This window comes from Malus sylvestris, chromosome 11, assembly GCF_916048215.2.
Source record: "Malus sylvestris chromosome 11, drMalSylv7.2, whole genome shotgun sequence".
Lineage (NCBI taxonomy): Eukaryota > Viridiplantae > Streptophyta > Magnoliopsida > Rosales > Rosaceae > Malus > Malus sylvestris.
In genome coordinates, this window is record NC_062270.1 from 6,149,033 (window position 1) to 6,171,993 (window position 22,961).

General features: G+C 41.7%; 2 protein-coding genes and 1 pseudogene across 9 annotated transcripts in view; all 3 read right to left on the reverse strand.

Moving 5' to 3' along the window:
* LOC126589019 (protein EARLY FLOWERING 4-like) overlaps nucleotides 1–18,475 on the reverse strand; it is a 102,063-nt gene extending 83,588 nt beyond the window's left edge. For 3 of the 8 annotated variants that reach the window (XM_050254201.1, XM_050254204.1, XM_050254199.1), the window contains exons 1-2: nucleotides 17,829–18,475; nucleotides 17,632–17,678 (exon numbers count right to left, since the gene is read on the reverse strand). In XM_050254201.1, the coding sequence (XP_050110158.1) occupies nucleotides 17,842–18,270 (429 nt within the window). In that variant the 5' untranslated portion in view covers nucleotides 18,271–18,475 and the 3' untranslated portion in view covers nucleotides 17,632–17,678; nucleotides 17,829–17,841. Of the gene's footprint in view, nucleotides 1–4,971; nucleotides 4,990–5,518; nucleotides 5,536–16,401; nucleotides 16,700–17,042 lie in introns of those variants that run through there. The other 5 variants (XM_050254202.1, XM_050254200.1, XM_050254197.1 and 2 more) reach the window with 5 other exon arrangements.
* Nucleotides 1–22,961, reverse strand: part of LOC126589012 (2-oxoglutarate-dependent dioxygenase AOP2-like) — a 58,789-nt gene that overhangs the window by 13,470 nt on the left and 22,358 nt on the right. The gene's annotated exons all lie outside the window — the stretch shown is intronic.
* Nucleotides 1,539–22,961, reverse strand: part of LOC126589382 (stemmadenine O-acetyltransferase-like) — a 53,451-nt pseudogene continuing 32,028 nt past the window's right edge.

The following is a 22,961-nucleotide window of genomic DNA, read 5'->3' on the forward strand; positions in this document are numbered from 1 at the left end:
TATGATTGCTTACCTTGTCTGTCACCTCTTTCAGCAGACCCCCTAGCTCGGCGACTTGGGGGACTCCTACTACATGGTTTGTATCGCGCTTGACCAAGCCTGAAACTACAAGTAAGCTTCAAGTGAAATTGATACATTACCTTGTGCATCTCCACCAGTTAAAGATACCACCCCTGGATGGAGGAAGAGTACTTCCAGAGAAGATGCCACATCTACCTATGAGACAGATAAGGCAAGCCAAGACGACACCACACTCTGATACTTAGAAGTTTCGTGATTACGAGATCATTCTCCCACAATATTTGCTAATGTCATTTGTACTAAATCATTCACTTGTACTCACTAAAGGAGAGCTTGAACCTATGTACTTGTGTAAACCCTTCACAATTAATGAGAACTCTTCTATTCCGTGGACGTAGCCAATCTGGGTGAACCACGTACATCTTGTGTTTGCTTTCCTATCTCTATCCATTTATATAATTATCCACATTAATGACCGGAGCAATCTAGCGAAGATCACAAAAAGCGACCGTTTTTGCTACCTAGGATCTATCTTGCAAGAGAACGGAGAATTAGATGGAGATCTCAACCATAGAATACGAGCTGGATTGATGAAGTGTAAGAGTGCATCCGGCGTGTTGTGTGACCGTCGTAGGCCACTGAAGCTCAAGGGAAAATTTTATAGAACGGCAATAAGGCCAGCGATGTTGTATGGCACTGAATGTTGGGCGGTGAAGCATCAACACGTACACAAAATGGGTGTAGCGGAGATGAGGATGCTTCGTGGGATGTGTGGGCACACGAGAAAGGATAAGATTGGGAATGAGGATATCCGAGGTAAAGTAGGAGTAGCCGAAATTGTAGGAAAGATGAGAGAAAATCGGCTCCGGTGATTTGGACATGTGCAAAGAAGGCCGACTGACGCTCCGGTTCGAAGATGTGACTATAGGACAGAGGTTCAGGGCCGAAGGGGTAGAGGAAGACCTAGGAAAACTTTGGAAGCGACTCTAAGAAAAGACTTAGAGTACTTGGATCTAACGGAGGACATGACACAAAACCGAGCGCAATGGCGTTCTAGGATTCATATAGCCGACCCCACTTAGTGGGAAAAGGCTTTGTTGTTGTTGTTGTTGTTGTTGTTGTTGTTGTTGTGAAAGATTGAAGCCAACAAGTGGCCCTCCGAACCACTTCCATTACCTCACACGATCGCTATAATCAATATGTAATTTAACATTAAATTTTTATTAAATTTCAATCTTTTTTAAAGATTAAGGTTAAAAAAAAAACTTTCTTTAACTATGCACCTCATGTTATAGCACTAACAATACTTTTATCACCCAAAAACTATGGTCGCCAGGTCATGGAATATCTAATACATTGAAACATTAACTTTTTATATTGCAGGAAAATAAAATATACAACGAATGAGTAATAAACAATTTCATTACTGGAAGAAAAAGTGGAGGAAATACTAAAACTTGAATAACACAAACGTTATTTATTTTATTTTATTTACGAAAATTAATAACACACATTATTTAATTTCCATAATTCATGAGCACCCGACCAGTTGGAGAAACATAAGAAAGCAACTGGCCATCACATTCGAATTTGGCCATGACCTTCTCCTCCAAGCTAACATATGCCTCTATTCCATTAAGTTATTGTAAACCAGTGCCGGTGACCCACCCACGTAGGCCTCCCCCAACCAAAATCATTCTCATATAGTGGAAACCCACAATGACTACTGCAGCCAAATAACGTAGCCGTGTCCTTACCTAGTTTCATCATATCTTGCAAGAGTTAGTCATCCTCTTGTAGTTTCTTGATACACTCGTTATCAATCTTGCTTGTTTCTTCTCGTAGCTCCCCAAGCACCGCCCCGTCATCACATTCTTCATCGTCGGAACTATTGCTTAGAATTTGCAACGGAGATGTCAATGCAATGTGAAAAATGTTCCCGAAAGAGTTTTGAGGCAGCGGCGGATCAAACCTGGGACGCAAGTTCACAGTCTGGACCACACGGTACAATTTATTCGTAGCGCAACCCTTTGCAGCCCCACAAATCGATTCCATATGAAAGCGGTTAGGGTCTCGACACGGGAAGGGCGTTTTGACGTAACATTTTTGGTATTCCGTTGGTATTTTGCTCGGAGGGTTTCTATTTCAGAAGCGTTGCAAATAAACCCCCCACCCTCTATACTCCATGATCATCATATACCATGGTATTTTGCTCGGAGGGTTTCTATTTCAGAAGCGTTGCAAATAAACCCCCCACCCTCTATACTCCATGATCATCATATACCATTGGTTCCAGGAGCAAAACCACCAAATATCAGACCGTATCACTATGGTCCCTTGTAGAAAACAGAAATTGAGAAAGCAGTTCAAGAACTTTTAGAAGCTGGGTTTATAAGAGCAAGTCATAGTCCCTTCTCATTTCCAGTGTTACTAGTGAAGAAGAAAAAGGGTACATGGAGGATGTGTGTCGATTATAGGGAGCTTAATGCTCTGACCATCAATGATAAGTACCCAATCCTTCTGATTGATGACTTGCTGGATGAACTGCATGAGGCTGTTTTCTTTTCAAAACTTGACTTAAGGTCGGGTTATCACCAGATATTGATGAACAAAGAAGACATTGCTAAGACTGCATTTAGGACCCATGAAGGACATTATGAGTTTTTAGTAATTTGAAAAACTCAAAAAGATTATGTCCTCACCACAAGTATTGGCATTGCCAAATTTCAATCAACGCATTGTCTTGGAATGTGATGTTTCAGACAATGGAATTGGAGCAGTTCTGCAGTAAAACCATAGACCAATTGCACTCACCAGTCAGGCATCGGGACCAAAGAATCAAGCTCTTTCTACTTATGAAAGCGAACTGATTGCAATAGTTCATGCTGTGAAAAAATGGCAGAACTATTTGCAAGGTAAACACTTCATAATCAAGACTGATCATAACAGTCTCAAGTATTTCCTAAGTCAGAGAGCTAATACTCATTTTCAACATAAATGAGTTTCAAAACTCTTGGGTTTTGATTATGAGATCCAGTACAGGAGTAGAGTTGAAAACACAGTGGCTGATGCACTCTCTAGGGTACCAAGTGTCAATTCTGAGTTGGTAGATAATCATGTTCACTCTGACATGGAACTCACTGCCATCTCTTACCCTTATTTTGGCTGGATGGATGATTTAAGGAGGAGTTCTGAAAGTGATGAGTGGGTTATGGAAAGGGTTAAGTCTGTGCTTGACAGTTCTAAGACAATTACTGATAAGGCTGCAGTTTCCAAGTATACTGTTGATAATGGGTTCTTGTGCTACAAAAAGAGGGTAGTTTTAAGTCCCATATCACCTTGGAGACACAAGATCATTGAAGAGTATCACTCTACTCTTGGAGGATGTCACCAAGGGGTGGTTAAAACATATCACAGGATAAAAAATGGGCTTTATTAGCAGGGGATGAAGAAGGATATTCAAAATTTTGTGGTTGAATGTAACATTTGTCAACAAAACAAAGTGGAAACAATAGCTCCACCTGGACTATTACAACCACTACCAATTCCATAAAAGAATTGGTCTGATATTAGCATGGATTTCATAGTTGGTTTGCCAAATTGCAGAGGCAAAACTATGATCATGATGGTGGTGGTGGACAGACTTTCTAAGTATGCACATTTCATTGCTCTTTCCTATCCATATACTCCAATGAGTGTGGCTCATGCATTCATTGAGTTTGTCTTCAAATTGCATGGTATGCCAAGTTTTATTGTGAGTGATAGAGATCTTGTGTTTATCAGTGCATTTTGAAGGGAGTTTTTTTAAGCTACAAGGCTCAAAACTGTGCATGAGTTCAGGTTATCACCCCCAGAGTGATGGACAAACTGAGGTTATGGATAGGTGTTTAGAGACCTACTTAAGATGTTTTATTGGAGGCCAGCCTAAAAAATGGGTGAATTGGTTGCCATGGGCTGAGTGGTGCTTCAATACATCACATCACACTTCTGCAGGTTTTACACCTTTTAAATTGGTGTATGGTCATTCTCCACCTCATATAACTCCATATGAAGTGGGAACTGCAAAAATGGACTATGTGGAACACAGTCTTCTTGAAAGGGATAACATACTTGTTGTTCTCAAACACAATCTGGAATTGGTATAAAATATGATGAAAGTTCAGGCTAATAAAAGAAGAACTGAGAGGCATTTCAATGTGGGGGATAAAGTATACCTGAAGCTAGTTCCTTATTAGTTGCAAACATTGGCTGCACACAGTTACCATAAACTGCAACCTAGGTTCTATGGTCCTTATGAAGTGTTGGAAAAGATTGGTATGGTGGCTTATAAACTGAAATTACTTGAAGGATCAAAGATACATCATGTGTTCCATGTAAGTTGCCTCAAGAATCAATTGGGAGAATGAGTAGTTACACATGTGAATCTGCCCGTTGCTGCAGATGATGGTTTGATGCAAAACTTACCGCAGTCAATCTTGGCTAAGAGGATGTATAAGAAGGGAAATGCAGCTGGGGTGCAGCTATTGGTGCAATGGAATGGACAGGAGGCAGTTGAAGCTTCATGGGAAGATTTCGATGCATTCAAGACTCGAAACCCAGATTTTCCAATGTAAACCCTCTGGGCAAGGTTATTTTTCAAGGGGGAAGCATTGTTATGTACTGTGATTGCCTTGATCACAAGCAACAAAATTTTGGGTCGAAATGTAGTGTTTTGGGGTCGTTATGTAATTTGTCTTTCTTTTGTGCTGTTTGTTTAAGAGTTTAGGTTATGTGTGCCATGTGACAGTCTTACATTGGAGAGGTTGCTAATGTTATTAAGCTCTCTCTTTCTTGTTGCAACGGACACAGATGAAATCAAATATAAAAAAAATCATTTTACAAAAAAAATAAAAACTCCATCTTCTTCCTCTTGCCATCCCTATAATTCTTGCTTCCAGTTAAGGTTGAACTAGTGGCCGAAATTGGTATCTAACAAAATATGGAGGAGGAGAGAGATCGAGAGAAATTAGCGGAGGATGAGAGAGCAAAGTGAGGTGAGGTCGAGAGAGGGCTTCATTTGAATTCAACAATTGAGATGAAATATTTTTTGTCGCGCAACGATTTTTTGTTTTTTAATTTTTTTAATTAAATTAAGACGAAATACTTTGTTGCGCAAGGTTTTTGACTTTTTGTTTTATTATTTCTCTTATGTTAATTTAATTATATTAATTGTTTGTGCGACAAAATATTTAGTAGCGCAAGATTTTTCGAATTTTTACCTTTTAATTTAATTTAATTGTATGATTTTAATTTTTTTAATTACTTTAATTTAAATTGACATATTCAAAATAAAATTACATATGAAAAATAGTGATCAAATTATCCAATATACATAATATATTCAAAATCTACACATAAATTAACAAAGTACAATAATAAAATTCTAATATAAGTCTATTGTGGTGGTAGTGGCGGGGGATATGGTTCGATAACGTCCTAACCCCTAACCTTAGTTGTCAAAGTCTCGACAATTCCCTACAAAAAACTAAACCACATGGTCAAATAACCAAAAAACAACATAAAATAATACCAAACAAATTGGCATAATCTTCCCTAAAATTGGTATACCCCATATCCAACCCCAAACTCCACCTCTCACCTTATACTCGACCCCAAACCCTGCACCAAACTCAAAATTAATTCCAAAAACACATATTAATGAAAAAAAAATTAAAATTTGGGGAGAATATACCTTTTGGCAAAATTGAGAGTGGGTGAGAATCAGAGGAATGAGTGAGTGTGAGAGAATTAGAGGAGATAATGAGAGAGTGAGTGACAGTGAGATATAGTGAAGAGAGAGAGAAATATTAAGTGAGAGGAGTGAGTGAGAGAGAGGGTCGGATTTAGGGAGAGGGAAAGAGAAAGGATGTTACATCCCAGTCTCGGCTTCGTCGTATCACGATATTGTCCGCTTTAGGCTTACCATTCCCTCACGGTTTTATTTTTGGGAACTCATACAAGAACTTCCCAATGGGTCACCCATTCCTAGGATTGCTCTCGCTCGAACTTGTTTAACTTCGGAGATCCGAAGCCAGTGAGTTCCCAAAAGGCATCGTGTTATAGGAAGGGGAGCATGTACATATAAGGCACATCACCCCCTCTCCGTTGGTCGATGTGGGATCTTACAATCCACCCCACTTAAGGGGAACCCGGCGTCCTCGCCGGCACATCTATACAGAACGACAGAGTGGCTCTGATACCATTCTGTCGCATCCCAGACCGGCTTCGCTGTAGCACGATATTGTTCGCTTTGGGTTCCGGCCACGCCCTCACGGTTTTGTTTTGGGGAACTCACAAGAGAACTTCCCAGCGGGTCACCCATCTTAGGATTACTCTCACCTGAACTCCTCAGCTCTGCCGTAGCACGTTATTGTCCGCTTTGGGCTTACCATTCCCTCACGGATTTGTTTCTAGGAACTCGGCACGAGAACTTCCCAGTGGGTCACTTATCCTAGGATTGTTCTCGCCCGAACTCGCTTAACTTCGGAGTTCCGATGGAATCTTAAGCCATTAAGTTACCAAAAGGCCTCGTGCTATAAGAAGAGGAGCATGTACATATAAGGCACATCACCCCTTATCCGTTGGTCTATGTGGGATCTTACAATCCACCCCACTTAAGGGGAACCCGGCGTCCTCGCCGGCACATCTATACAGAACGACAGAGTGGCTCTGATACCATTCTGTCGCATCCCAGACCGGCTTCGCTGTAGCACGATATTGTTCGCTTTGGGTTCCGGCCACGCCCTCACGGTTTTGTTTTGGGGAACTCACAAGAGAACTTCCCAGCGGGTCACCCATCTTAGGATTGCTCTCACCTGAACTCCTCAGCTCTGCCGTAGCACGTTATTGTCCGCTTTGGGCTTACCATTCCCTCACGGATTTGTTTCTAGGAACTCGGCACAAGAACTTCCCAGTGGGTCACCCATCCTAGGATTGCTCTCGCCCGAACTCGCTTAATGTCGGTGTTCCGATGGAATATGAAGTCATTGAGTTCCTACAAGGCCTTGTGCTATAGGGAGGGGAGCATGTACATATAAGGCACATCACCCCCTCTCCGTTGGTTGATGTGAGATCTTACAATCCACCCCACTTAAGGGGAATCCGACGTCCTCGCCGACACATCCGTACCGAACGACAGAGTGGCTTTAATACCAAACTGACACACCCCGACTCGGAAAGTCCACTTGGACTCCGAATCGAGTTCTGCTGGCTTCGTCACCCTCCAGGTGTCGGCCATCACAACTCGATTCGGAGTCCAAGTGGACTTTCCAGGTTGAGTTGTGCTCGATGAAATATTGGTTCGTCACGCAAAATTTATAAAAATAATTTTTATAAATAATATTATCTTACAATTTAAAATACAAAAAAATTAAAATAAATAAGATTTAGGCGACCACATGTGTATTCGTCAGGCAAAGAAATAATAAAAAATAAAGAAATAATTTAGTTTAACAATATAAAATATAAAAATAAATAAAAAATAAGTAAATAAGGTTTAGGTGATAAAATATTGATATTCGTTGCGCAAAGTTTTTAAAAAATAATAAAAACTTATGAAAATAACTATATCTTAAAATTTATAATATAAAATTAAATAAAATTTGAAAATAAATTGGTTTAGGAGATGAAATATTTGGATTAAGTCGCGCAAAGATTTAAAAAAAATTATTTTTTATATTTTTGTAAAGACTTTGCGCGAATAAGTTTAAAGCTTTCTCGCGCAAAGTGACTTTACGTGACGATATGTGTTTCATTGCGCAAACTTTTGTCGCACAAGGGGTTTGTTTTACTAGTGCACTAAAATATAATTTCCAATATTGAAATTTCCTTTTACCCTTTTCTATAATCCGTCGGGATAATTAAAACACACTCATCCACCGTGGGATGGGATTAGATCTAACGGGTCAGGATTGCCCATAACACCTACAAGAATTCCAAGCGTAGGCTCTTCCGAGTTCAAAGTTGAAACTCACAAACAATGATTTGTATCAAACCCGGTTTCCAACTTCCAGTCACTGGCGGATCCATTAAGGGGCAAGGGGGGTCAGCTGACCCCCAGAACTTCGATGAACGTCCATAGATACCTTAAGTGCTGACCCTTCGAACTTCGGTGAATGTCCATGGATACTTTGAGTGTTGCCCTTTTGAAGATTAGAGTTGGCTTCATACTTGCCCTCAAACCGACTTCAGGCCTACCAAAACTCGATGAATGTCCATGAATACTTTGGGTGCTGCCCCTTGCATACATTAACATGTCTATAGTATGCATTTTCAAATGATTTCAGGCCTACTAAGACTCGATGAAATGACGATACGCATGCATTTTCAAATTATTTCCTGGATCCGTCACTGCTTTCAGTGGCGGCAGAGCGGCGGTGCTCCGGGAACAACTCGGGACAAAATGTATATACTTTTCCTATCCACTGTAGGATATTTCATATTCTTTTGAACCCCTAACCACGTGACTATTTTTCACTCCCAACGGCTACTAACGTGAAACTCGCCCAGCCGTAGATGAGATTAGATCAAACGGCAGAGACTTGGGGAGAAAAAGTATATAATCACCTACCCAGCTAAGGAAAGATCTCATACGATTTCGCACCAAAATAGAGTGTCCGAAACAACTGAGAGAAACCCTAACGAGGTCTTGACAATGGAGAAAGAGGGTTATGGTGGTATTGTGCCGCTGGGTTTTTATGAAAATCAGCTGATGGGTTCTAACGGAATGCCGCTGGGTTTTCGGTTTCATCCGACCGATCAGGAATTGACCAGTTTCTTCCTTTACAACAGAGTCCTCCAGGGAGAGTACTACAACAACAACAACAACAACAAAGCCTTTTCCCACTAAGTGGGGTCGGCTATATGAATCCTAGAACGCCATTACGCTCGGTTTTGTGTCATGTCCTCCGTTAGATCCAAGTACTCTAAGTCTTTTCTTAGAGTCTCTTCCAAAGTTTTCCTAGGTCTTCCTCTACACCTTCGGCCCTGAACCTCTGTCCCGTAGTCACATCTTCGAACCGGAGCGTCATTCGGCCTTCTTTGCACATGTCCAAATCACCGGAGCCGATTTTCTCTCATCTTTCCTACAATTTCGGCTACTCCTACTTTACCTCGGATATCCTAATTCCCAATCTTATCCTTTCTCGTGTGCCCACACATCCCACGAAGCATCCTCATCTCCGCTACACCCATTTTGTGTACGTGTTGATGCTTCACCGCCCAACATTCTGTGCCATACAACATCGCTGGCCTTATTGCCGTCCTATAAAATTTTCCCTTGAGTTTCAGTGGCCTACGACGGTCACATAACACGCCGGATGCATTCTTACACTTCATCCATCCAGCTCGTATTCTATGGTTGAGATCTCCATCTAATTCTCCGTTCTCTTGCAAGATAGATCCTAGGTAGCGAAAACGGTCGCTTTTTGTGATTTTCGCTAGATTGCTCCGGTCATTAGTGTGGATAAGTATATAAATGGATAGAGATAGGAAAGCAAACACAAGATGTACGTGGTTCACCCAGATTGGCTACGTCCACGGAATAGAAGAGTTCTCATTAATTGTGAAGGGTTTACACAAGTACATAGGTTCAAGCTCTCCTTTAGTGAGTACAAGTGAATGATTTAGTACAAATGACATTAGCAAATATTGTGGGAGAATGATCTCGTAATCACGAAACTTCTAAGTATCGGAGTGTGGTGTCGTCTTGACTTACCTTATCTGTCTCATAGGTAGATGTGGCATCTTCTCTGGAAGTACTCTTCCTCCATCCAGGGGTGGTATCTTTAACTGGTGGAGATGCACAAGGTAATGTATCAATTTCACTTGAAGCTTACTTGTAGTTTCAGGCTTGGTCAAGCGCGATACAAACCATGTAGTAGGAGTCCCCCAAGTCGCCGAGCTAGGGGGTCTGCTGAAAGAGGTGACAGACAAGGTAAGCAATCAGAGCTCCGACTGATTGTTCACCTTCTCCCCATCTTGCAGCAGCATGAAGGATAAAGAGAAGAAAAATGAGAAGAGATGATATGAGATACTTTTGCTTTTGAAGAAGTAACTTTCCACAGGCTTATTCTTGAACTGAGCTGGAGGGTTTTCTGGTTTCCTCCAGAGTATAAGGCCGACTGAAGAATTTGAGGGTCAAAACAAGTCCATCAAATCTAGAGTACGTTCCACCCTGCTAATATGGGATACTTTTGCTTTTGACAGAGTAATGGATGTATCGGCACGTGTGCTGTTACGCTTGTCTCCACATGCTTCCTTGTATCCTTCGCACTTGCCCTATCTGTTCCTCAAGCAGATGCGGAATCTTCCCTGGAAACATAAGATGTTGAAGATGAGTACTCGAAAGCAATGCCAGGTAAGTAATCAGGTAAGGGGTTCCAGGCAGTCAGTTTTTTGCTGGAAGCTTGATTCTAAGTGCTGACTGATTGCTCTCTTTCTCCTTGTCTTGCAGGTAAAAACAAGGCCAAAGGAAAAGACAGAGAAAAAGCATGATATGGGATACTCTTGCTTTTAACCCTGATGATATGAGATATTCTTGCTCTAGTATAGCTTGTTTGCAGAGGTATTATCGGGGGGAAAGAAAGCTGAATATTTCGAAAGGCTTCGTTGGGAGTGCTCTCTCAGATATGATGAAGGGTTGAGCATTTTTGCAGGTCTGCTTGTCCGTTGGGGATGGAGGTCAACATATATAGGAGTCTCCCTAACAAGTAGTAATGTTATTCCTTTACCCTGCTTGGTCATAGCACGGTAGTGGGAGCTGCCAGTTTCACATGTTTTAACTCTGTCAGAGCACTTTGAAAAAGTGGTCTGTGGTATCTGGCTCTCGAGATTCGGAGAACGATGCCTCTTCGATTTTTGAGAAAGCAATCATGCTGGGGGTCTGGCTCTCGAGATTCGGAGAGCAGTGTCTCTTCGATTTTTGAGGAAGTAATCATGTTGGGAGTCTGGCTCTCGAGATTCGGAGGGCGGTGCCTCTTCGATTTTGGAGCAAGCAATCTTGTTGGGAGTGTTGTCTCGAATGTGAGTAAAGGTTGGGCATGTTTGCTAGTCTACCTTGCCACGAAGCACAAAGGTTGACACACAGGGACTTTCCAATTATCCAGCAATGGTACTGTTCCTTTACCCTATCTTTGATTTTGAGAAAGTAGTCATGTTGGGAGTTTGGCTCTCGAGATTCAGAGGACGGTGCCTCTTCATTTTGGGAGCAATCAATCTTGTTGGGAGTGTTTTCTCGAATGTGAGTAAAGGTTGGGCATGTTTGCTAGTCTACCTTGCCACGAATCACAGAGGTTGACACACAGGGACTTTCCAATTATCCAGCAGTGGTACTGTTCCTTTACCCTTGTGGGTAATAATATGGTAGCTAGACTTTCAAAATTTATGTGTCTAAACTTTGTTAGTGCTGTTTCTTTGCTATTCTTTTACCTTTCTTGGTCAGAGCGATGTAGTGGGAGCTGCAAGCTTCACGTGCTCAACTTTGGCAGAGAACTTTGGTAAAATTATCTGTGGTACCCATGAGCTATTGTTGCGTGTGGGAAGTGGGTGATTGAACAGTAAGATTCATGTGCTTTTTACTTCGCCAGAAGTCTTCGACAAAATGCCCATAATTTCTGCAAAGCTGAGTGTGCGTGTGACAGGTGCTGACAAGGCTGGAAAAGTAGGTGCCTCTTCGATTTCTGAGATCGGCCCTCGTGGTCTCTGAGCAGCCCAACTTTTGAGAAAGCGAGCGCCTATTCGATTGATTCGGAGAACGATGCCTCATCGATTTTTGAGAAAGCAATCATGCTGGGGGTCTGGCTCTCGAAGATTCGGGGAGCAGTGTCTCTTCGGTGTTTGAGAAAGTAATCATGTTGGGAGTCTGGCTCTCGAGATTCGGAGGGCGGTGCCTCTTCGATTTTGGAGCAAGCAATCTTGTTGGGAGTGTTGTCTCGAATGTGAGTAAAGGTTGGGCATGTTTGCTAGTCTACCTTGCCACGAAGCACAGAGGTTGACACACAGGGACTTTCCAATTATCCAGCAATGGTACTGTTCCTTTACCCTCTTTTCGATTTTTAAGAAAGTAGTCATGTTGGGAGTCTGGCTCTCAAGATTCGGAGGACGGTGCCTCTTCGATTTTGGAGCAAGCAATCTTATTGGGAGTGTTTTCTCGAATGTGAGTAAAGGTTGGGCATGTTTGCTAGTCTACCTTGCCACGAAGCACAGAGGTTGACACACAGGGACTTTCCAATTATCCAGCAGTGGTACTGTTCCTTTACCCTTGTGGGTAATAATATGGTAGCTAGACCTTCAAAATTTATGGGTCTAAACTTTGTTAGTGCTGTTTCTTTGCTATTCTTTTACCCTTCTTGGTCAGAGCGATGTAGTGGGAGCTGCAAGCTTCACGTGCTCAACTTTGGCAGAGAACTTTGCCAAAGTTTTCTATGGTACCCATGAGCTATTGTTGCGTGTGGGAAGTGGGTGATTGAACAGTAAAATTCATGTGTTTTCTACTTCCCCAGAAGTCTTCGACAGAATGCCCATAATTTCCGCAAAGCTGAGTGTGCGTGTGACAGGTGCTGACAAGGCTGGAAAAGTAGGTGCCTCTTCGATTTCTGAGATCGGCCCTCGTGGTCTCTGGGGAGCCCAACTTTTGAGAAAGCGAGCGCCTCTTCGATTTCTAAGATCAGCCTTCGTGGTCTTTGAGCAGCCCAACTTTTGAGAAAGCAAACGCCTCTTCGATTTCTGAGATCAACCCTCGTGATCTCTAAGCAGCCCAGCTTTTGAGAAAGCAAACGCCTCTTCGATTTCTGAGCAGGCGCCTCTTCGATTTCTGAAGCTCCGTCGAGTGCAGATTTTTATAGGGGCTGGCATTAAGTTCCAAAGCACACTTGAATCTCCACCAGTAGAAGCTTCATTCTTGCACTTCTAAGATCTTGATTTGTCCGACCTCTTCTCTCTTCAACACCTTTGAAAATGCCTGGCCCCTCCGACCGTCGTTTTGACTTGAACCTTGTTGAAGAGGCAGCCCCGCCTTCTCCAGACAACATATGGCGCTCATCCTTCGTCTCCCCTACTGGTCCTCTTACCGTTGCGGATTCCGTGATGAAGAATGATATGACCGCTGCGGTGGTGGCCAGGAACATTCTCACTCCCAAAGATAACAGACTACTTTCCAAACGGTCTGATGAGTTAGCTGTTAAGGATTCGCTGGCTCTCAGTGTTCAGTGTGCAGGTTCTGTGTCTAATATGGCCCAACGCCTATTTGCTCGAACCCGCCAAGTTGAATCATTGGCGGCTGAAGTGATGAGTCTCAAACAAGAGATTAGAGGGCTCAAGCATGAGAATAAACAGTTGCACCGGCTCGCACATGACTATGCTACAAACATGAAGAGAAAGCTTGACCAGATGAAGGAAACTGATGGTCAGGTTTTACTTGATCATCAGAGATTTGTGGGTTTGTTCCAAAGGCATTTATTGCCTTCGTCTTCTGGGGCTGTACCGCGTAATGAAGCTCCAAATGATCAACCTTTGATGCCTCCTCCTTCTAGGGTTCTGTCCAGTACTGAGGCTCCAAATGATCCCCCTCTGGTGCCTTCTCTTTCTGGGGCTCTACCGACTGCTGAGACTTCTCCTAAGCAACCTTTGTGAAGGCTCCCTCTTGTGTGTTTATTTTGACTCATGTATATGTACATATTTGTAGCTTATCAGGGATATCAATAAATAAGCTTTCCTTCATTTCAACGTATTGTGTTAAATAGACCAAAGCCTTCTTCGCTAAGTTCTTTGAATTTTCTTTTGTTGAAGCTTGTATGTTGAAGCTTTCTGAGTGGAGCATGTAGGTTGGGGTAGTGTTCCCTTAATTTTCCGAGTGAGGAAAACTTCTCGGTTTGAGACTTGGAAAATCCAAGTCACTGAGTGGGATCGACTATATGAATCTTAGAACGCCATTGTGCTCGATCCTGTGTCATGTCCTTCGTTAGATCCAAGTACTCTAAGTCTTTTCTTAGAGTCTCTTCCAAAGTTTTCCTAGGTCTTCCTCTACCCCTTCGGCCCTGAACCTCTATCCCATAGTCGCATCTTCTAATCGGAGCGTCAGTAGGCCTTCTTTGCACATGTCCAAACCACCGTAACCGATTTTCTCTCATCTTTCCTTCAATTTCGGCTACTCCTACTTTACCCCGGATATCCTCATTCCTAATCTTATCCTTTCTCGTGTGCCCACACATCCAACGAAGCATCCTCATCTCCGCTACACCCATTTTGTGTACGTGTTGATGTTTCACCGCCCAACATTCTGTGCCATACAGCATCACCGGCCTTATTGCCGTCCTATAAAATTTTTCCTTGAGCTTCAGTGGCATACGGCGGTCACATAACACGCCGGATGCACTCTTCCACTTCATCCATCCAGCTTGTATTCTATGGTTGAGATCTCCATCTAATTCTCCGTTCTTTTGCAAGATAGATCCTAGGTAACGAAAACGGTCGCTCTTTGGTATTTCTTGATCTCCGATCCTCACCCCTAACTCGTTTTGGCCTCCATTTGCACTGAACTTGCACTCCATATATTCTGTCTTTGATCGGCTTAGGCGAAGACCTTTAGATTCCAACACTTCTCTCCAAAGGTTAAGCTTTGCATTTACCCCTTCCTGAGTTTCATCTATCAACACTATATCGTCAGCGAAAAGCATACACCAAGGAATATCATCTTGAATATGTCCTGTTAACTCATCCATTACCAACGCAAAAAGGTAAGGACTTAAGGATGAGCCTTGATGTAATCCTACAGTTATGGGAAAGCTTTCGGTTTGTCCTTCATGAGTTCTTACGGCAGTCTTTGCTCCTTCATACATATCCTTTATAGCTTGGATATATGTTACTCGTACTCCTTTCTTCTCTAAAATCCTCCAAAGAATGTCTCTTTGGACCCTATCATACGCTTTTTCCAAATCTATAAAGACCATGTGTAAATCCTTTTTCCCATCTCTATATCTTTCCATCAATCTTCGTAAGAGATAGATTGCTTCCATGGTTGAGCGCCCTGGCATGAACCCGAATTGGTTGTTCGAAACCCGTGTCTCTTGCCTCAATCTATGCTCAATAACTCTCTCCCAGAGCTTCATTGTATGACTCATTAGCTTAATACCCCTATAGTTCATGCAATTTTGTACGTCGCCCTTATTCTTGTAGATAGGCACCAAAGTGCTCGTTCGCCACTCATTTGGCATCTTCTTCGTTTTAAAATCCTATTGAAAAGGTCAGTGAGCCATGTTATACCTGTCTCTCCCAAAAGTTTCCACACTTCGATTGGTATATCGTCTGGGCCTATTGCTTTTTTATGCTTCATCTTCTTCGGCAAGACTCCACCGTGGGTGGTTTGGGAGAATTTCGGCGGACCGGGACTTGAAGATCAAGATTTGTACTTCTTCTGTCAACTCAAGCCTAGAAGCCAGGCGCGCATCAAACGTGAAATTGACGCCGGAGGTACGTGGAGCGAATCCAATTCAAAGCCGGTTAAGGATTTGGAGAATGAAAAAGCTATTGGGAAAAAGAGGAATTTGCGGTATGACAAAGAAGGGTGTGAGCATGACGGTGACTGGCTCTTGGAAGAGTACAGCATTCTTCCTAGTGTATTTGGTGGCGCTGATGACTCCGATCACGAAATTGGTAAGGTAGACTTAAAAAGAATTCTAGGAGCGGAAACAAGAAGAATTTTTCGAATTCAACCCAACAACTGAACGACGAGCCGGCAAAAAAGAGAGCAAGAAAAGAAGTCAAGGAGAAGCCGGCGAAAAAGAGAGCAAAAAAAGAAGTCAAAGAGAAGCCAGCAAAAACAAAGGCAAGAAACAAAGTGGGTTCGCAAAATACTACTAGCGTGATCACCCATACCATTGAGGAACTACAAAACTGCCCAAGTACTAGCAGTGCTCCTGTCCTGCCCTTCGATGAAAGCAATTACAAGATGATTAGTGACGCTATTAATCATGATCAGCAGTGCATAAGCAACATTGACGGTAGTACGATGCCTGCAAATTTTTCCGATCATGATTATGTGCCGATAAGCTTGGTCAGCGAAGGTGATGAGTCGCTTTTGAAGGATGAAGATTTACTTTTTGAGAACGGTGAAGATGTGTTTTTTGACCTCGACGATTTGTTCGCACCGTTAGACTGTGAATCTGCATGGTCACAAGAGAAGCTGCTTCAGATTGACGAAGCTCAAGTGCCTTTACCGTTGGATGGGATGAATTGTTGGGATGACTGTTTGTGGATGGGCAGTTGTGTTCAATGATCAGTAGAGGAGACGTATAGGTGACGACGAGCTATCTAATTTCGACGGCGAGAGATTGTAATTTCTTTTTTAGTCTATATAAAGATGTTTACCTTCCATGGACTTTCTGAAATCAACTATCCTAATCTGACCACCGTCTGATTGTTAATCTAACAGTGTGTAACAATCCCGTCATCATCATGACCTGCATTGTTCTTGAGTCCATCCGATCCAAAGCAATCCCAACTTAAGACGCATGAAACACCACATCTTACATCTGTATTTCCATGTAATTCCTAAAGACTCACTGCTAGTGACCAGTCATAACTTACTCTACTATCTACAGATATCTGCCCAGCACTGTGATAACCGTTGATTCATCCCTATTCCCTATACGCGAAAAGTAACCAAAACAAGATTAAGAAAATCGTTAGTAGTCTTCTCAGACTTCTCCATACTTCAAAATAAGTCCAAGTTATCAATGTAAAACCTAGAGAATTAGGGTCGAAGGAGATTGAAGAGATGCATTGCAACACTCTGAAAGCATATAGATGACACGATAACTTATCCCACCAAAGCGAACAATATCTCAAAGCACATTATAATAAAATTTCACCATTACAGAACTACACCCATCTGTGGGTTCTTATGCACCAACATGTAAGGTATTATTTTAACCGTCTTCATCCTCAATTTAAAGCCTAGCTCAAGAGGGATATAAAAAACTAATAACTTACGACTGATCATCATACCATTCTGCTAACTCATTTCAGATGAGAAAGCATTGAAGGATAAAGAACAAGTACGACATCAAGAAATTGAATCTTTTTTGTAGACTAAACTATGTTTGAAGGGTCATCATTCCAAAGAGCGTTAAAAACCGACATCATTATCCCTATATACGATGGGTTAGGAAAGTTAAATCCAGTATCTGACCAATTGGCTTGGACACGAGAACCCTCATGCCCATCCATCCTGTCTTGGCCTCACTAGTTGCATAACGTGAAGGAGCCATCCTACTCAATTGCCAACAGCGCAATTGTATAGAACAAAGGGCAATTGAAATGCAATGCACAATCCACATTATAACAAAAGAATTTAAATGCTGCAAAGAAGATACCATTTTCAACTATAAAATTTCAACAACAAAAAAGTCTTATCCCACTAAGTGAGATCGGTGGTATGAATCCTAACGCTAGGTTTTCCGCCAAGTGTTCCGTTAGCTTCAAGTATTCCATGTCATTTCAACAATAAAATTTCAACAATTTTTTTTAAAAAAAGGGTGCAAGAAGCTAAAATTCGACAGAAGAGAACATAAATACCTTGTAATATCTGCGGGTCGAAGACAAGCAATCCCGCAGCCTTCATCCTTTTACAACAAACACATACCAAACAAACACTGAATTAAGCAAAGGTTTTCGACATTTCACAACGCTACCAAACACTAATGTCTACAACAACGCAGGCATTTCATCAAACAGTTTACAGGCAGACTCTCAAACACAAACAGAACACTCACAAGGTCATCGAAATCACTGCGATTCAACGCCCGATTTCACCGGATCCAATTTCCGATCCCCTTTCTCGCGGCTGTCGTTGTCGTTCTTGGCGGGGGTTATGGCGGCGCGGTGCTGGTGGACAATGCCGGAGAAATTGGCCGACAAATCGGAGTAAATCGAGATGACTTTGGAGATATTGGAGTTGATCTCGCGGATTAAGGAAACGTTTCGGGTGAGGTCGTCGGGGGCTCTGGACTGGTGGTTGTCGTTGGCCTGCTGGATCAAGGCGCGGTTCTGATCCAGTACGGACTGGACCTGCATAAAGCTCTTGCTCAGCGCCTCCCAGACCTCCACGTCGACCTCCTGATCCAATTCATCGTTGCTGCGCTCCTCAGCTGCGCTCAGGCGGCGCTTGCGGCTTTTGTGGCGGTGGATGTCGGTTCTGGTGGCGTCGTCGTCCATGGCCGTCAACTTTCACCAAAGACGACGGTTTTCAAGTGTGGGTATTCATTTATACACGATAATCAACCACTTTTTGGATTTATTTTTCCTCAGATTTTGTGTGTGCCTTTTTGAAGAAAACAAATGAAGAAATGTTCGGACAGGGAATGAATGGAATTTTGATCATTTGACCCTTCGACTTGTGAAGCGGCGGTTTTGGGGGGTTTCGCAGGTTGACTGGGTGTAAAAGTGATTAAAAATAAAAATAATTCATTACAATTTTAAGGTTTTTTTGGTTTCTTTGAAAAATATTTTTCTAATACATACTATATTATATATAGCAACGGATGAGGAAGTAAGTTAAGCTTCACAATGATCTAATAATAATAAATTAGTTCAAATTTATCTTGGCGAGAATTGAACTTACCTCTAACTTATAAGTGAAAAAAATTATCACTATTATTTAGTACAAAATGGCTTTTTTGGAAAATAGATAATGCACCCTATTTAGTTTTTACGCTCTCATATGCTACATGTTTAATATTATCTGTTGTTTTCAATTTATTCAATACTACATGAAGCCACATACCATGTGTGTTTAAATATAAAAAAAAAATTATATAAAAGAGAGAAGTTGGGGAGAAACGTGAGAGAGAGAAAGAAGATATGGTTTTGTTAATATGTAGTTTAGATGATAGTCTGAAATAAAAATGGAGCGTGAGAAACTAAAAATAATATGTGAAAATCAGTTTGTTATGTCTTTTACGTTGTAGGAAATTTTCATAAATACCTTCCAAACAAAAAATTTTGCATTGTGCACACGAGTCCATTTTCACCTTTTCAAAACCTTTAGACGACAAGATAAAAATTATGTTGACAACAACTTGTCTTCGAAAAAGCCGATGATGCACATACACCCTACCAGCTTCAATCATAGTAAGCTTTACAGAATTCTAAACAGTTACATGCATGACAGAATTTTCAAAGTTAATTGTTTGATGGAGTTTTGCTGCAAAAAATTACAAATAAAACTTTATGTAGCTAGTTTGGCTCGGTTTGATTCGTAATAAAAAAAAGGTCATCTTTCTTGCATCCCTACTCCAAATTTCTCTAGCTTAGTTTGATTCAAGCAAAAAGGGTATGTTGAACAAAAAAAATAATAATAAAAATTTTTTTTTTTAGAGAAGTTTGCAAACAAACAAACTTCTCAAAAGACAAAGGAAAGGCAGCACGTCTTAGACTTGGAAAACCCAAGTCGACAAAGACGGGAGCAAAAATAATTATAAATAAATATATATATATATATATATATATATATATATATATATATATATAAACACATATATCTCCCTACAGAAGAGGAAGAAACGTGGAGCAAAAAACTCCTCATTTTCTGCCAAACGTGGGAAGATTGCTGCACATATAGTGGGAGAAGTTAAGAGAAAGTGGAGGCCTCCACTCCCCCACATAAAAACTCCAGAGCCTTCCAACCATGCCTATAAATAAGTACTAGTTGCAGTGCAAGAAAAAAAAGGAAAACAAGAGGAGAGACTCTGTAGAAATTGAGAGACGACGTTGAAGAATGGACGACAAAGAAGAACAAAGCAAGAAAGCAAGGGGAAAACCAACAAAGCATTCTGTTGATGCACAAAATCAGTGGGGACTTTGGTACAACATAAAATGTTAAGTTTGTGACCTTCGCTAGATTGCTCCGGTCACTAGTGTGGATAAGTATGTAAATGGATAGAGACAGGGAAGCAAACACAAGATGTACATGGTTCATCCAGATTGGCTACGTCAACGGAGTAAAGGAGTTCTCATTAATTGTGAAGGGTTTACACAAGTACATAGGTTCAAGCTCTTCTTCAATAAGTACAAGTGAATGATTTAGTACAAATGACATTAGGAAATATTGTGAGAGAATGATCTCTATTTATAGAAAAGAGTTTCTAGCTTCATTTGACATTGACACGTGTCGTGTTGTGATTGACTTCTGATGTTAACACGTGTCGCGCTATGATTGGCTTCTGATGTCGACACGTGTCACGCTGTGATTGGCCTCATGGTTGGAGGGAAACTCTTCTAGGTCCTTGACGGTATAACGTTGACCGGTACTCAGTAGTTTCGGGATTGGTCAAGTATGGTACAAACAGTGCTCCCCTAAGTTCCCGAGTGAGGGAAGCTCCTCGGTTGGGGACTTGCAAGATCCAAGCCATTGAGTAATCACGAAACTTCTAAGTACCGAAGTGTGGTATCATTTTTACTTGCCTTATCTGTCTCATATGTAGATGTGACATCTTATCTGGAAGTACTTTTCCTCCATCCAGGGGTGGTATCTTTAACCGATGAAGATGCACAAGGTAATGTATCAATTTCACTTAAAGCTTACTTGTAGTTTTGGGCTTGGTCAAGTGCGATACAAACCCTATAGTAGGAGTCCCCCAAGTCGCCGAGCTAGGAGATTTGCCGAAGGAGATAACAGACAAGGTAAGCAATCAGACTTCCAAGCAAGCAACCTGGATCGAAGGTTTGACTTCGGCTTCCGGTTGATTGTTCTCCTTCTCGTTGTGTCGTAAATAGCACTAAGGATAAGGAAAAGCAAATGGAGAAGAGATAATATGAGATACTTTTGCTTTTGAAGAAGTAACTTTCCACAGGCTTATTCTTGAACTAGGTTGGAGGGTTTTCTGGTTCCCTCCAGAGTATAAGGCCAACTTAAGAATTTGAGGGTCAAAACAAGTCCATCAAATCTAGAGTACGTTCGACCCTGATAATATAGGATACTTTTGCTGTTGACAAAGTAGTGGATGTATCGGCACGTGTTCTATTACGCTTGTCTCCACATGCTTCCTTGTATCTTTCTCACTTGCCTTATCTGTTCCTCAGGCAGATGTGGTATCTTCTCTGGAAGTATAAGATGTTGAAGATGAGTACTCGAGAGCAATATCAGGTAAGTAATCAGGCAAGGGGTTCCAGGCAGTTAGTTCCTGACTGGAAGCTTGATTCTAAGTGCTGACTGATTGCTCTCTTTCTCCTTGTCTTGCAGGTAAGAACAAGGCCAAAGGAAAAGATAGGGAAAAAGCATGATATGGGATACTTTTGCTTTTACCCCTGATGATATGAGATACTCTTGCTTTGGTGTGGCTTGTTTGTAGAGGTATTATCAAGAAGAAAAGAAGCAGAGTATTTCGAGAGACTCTGTTGAGAGTGCCCTCTCAGATGTGAAGAAAAGTTGAGCATTTTTTTATTTGCAGGTTTGCCTAGCTGTGGAGGATTGAGGTCGAAATATATAGGAGTCTCCCTAACAACAAGTAGTAGTGTTATTCCTTTACCTTTCTTAGTCGTAGCAATGTAGTGGGAGCTGCAAGCTTCACGTGTTTTAACTTTGTCAGAGCACTTTGAAAAAGTGGTATGTAGTATCTGGAAAGCTGATGTTGCGTGTGAAGATTGTAGACAAGCTTTATCCAAGGAAATCTGGCTCTCAACGTTCGGAGAGCGATGCCTCTTCGGTTTTTAAACAAGCAATCCTGTCGGGGATCTGGCTCTCGAGATTCGGAGAGTGGTGCCTCTTCCATTTTTGAGAAAGCAATCCTGTTGGGAGTCTGGCTCTTGAGATTCGGAGAACGGTGCCTCTTCGATTTTTGAGAAAGTAATCCTATTGGGAGTCTGGCTCTCGAGATTTGGAGGGCAGTGCCTTTTTGATTTTTGAGCAAGTAATAATGTTATTCCTTTACCCTTCTTGGTCATAACAATGTAGTGGGAGCTGCAAGCTTCACATGTTTTAACTTTGTCAGAGCGTTTTGAAAAAGTGGTATGTGGTATCTAGAAAGCTAATGTTGCGTGTAAAGATTACATACAAGCTTTATCCAAGGAAATCTGGCTTTTGAAGTTCAGAGAGCGGTGCCTCTTCGGTTTTCGAACAAACAATCCTGTTGGGGATCTGGCTCTCGAGATTCAGAGAATGGTGCCTCTTCGATTTTTGAGAAAGCAATCATGTTGGGAGTTTGACTCAGTGTCTCTTCAATTTTTGAGAAAGTAATCATGTTGGGAGTCTGGCTCTCGAGATTCGGAAAGTGGTTCCTCTTCGATTTTTGAGCAAGTAATCCTGATGGGAATCTGACTCTCGAGATTCAGAGAATGGTGCCTCTTCGATTTTTGAGAAAGCAATCCCGTTGGGAGTGTTTTCTCGAATGTAAGTAAAGGTTAGACATTTTTGCCAGTCTGCCTTACCACAGAGCACGGAGGTTGACACACATTGGGACTTTTATCAAGCAGTGGTGATGTTCCTTTACCCTTGTGGGTAATAGTAGGGTAGTTGGATCTTTAAAATTTATGTGTCTAAACTTTGTCAGAGATCTTTGACAAAGTTATTTGTGGTACCCGAAGAGCTGATGTTGCGTGTGAAAAGTGGTGCCTCTTCAAAATCCGGAGAGTGATGCCTCTTCGATTTTTGAACCAACGACCTTGTTGCCCTTTCTTTTATAAGGGCACCAATTGTGTGCAAAAAGTACATTCAGAGAGTTATTACTTGTAGGAATTTTCCTCTTATTTCAGAGATTTATTGCACCTCATTTCTCCTTCATCATTTCTGAGAATGTCTGGCCCATCCAACCGTCGTTTTGACTTAAATTTTGGTGAAGAGGTAGCAATGCCTTCTCAAGACAACATATGGTGCCCATCTTTCTTATCTCATACTGGTTATCTTACCGTTG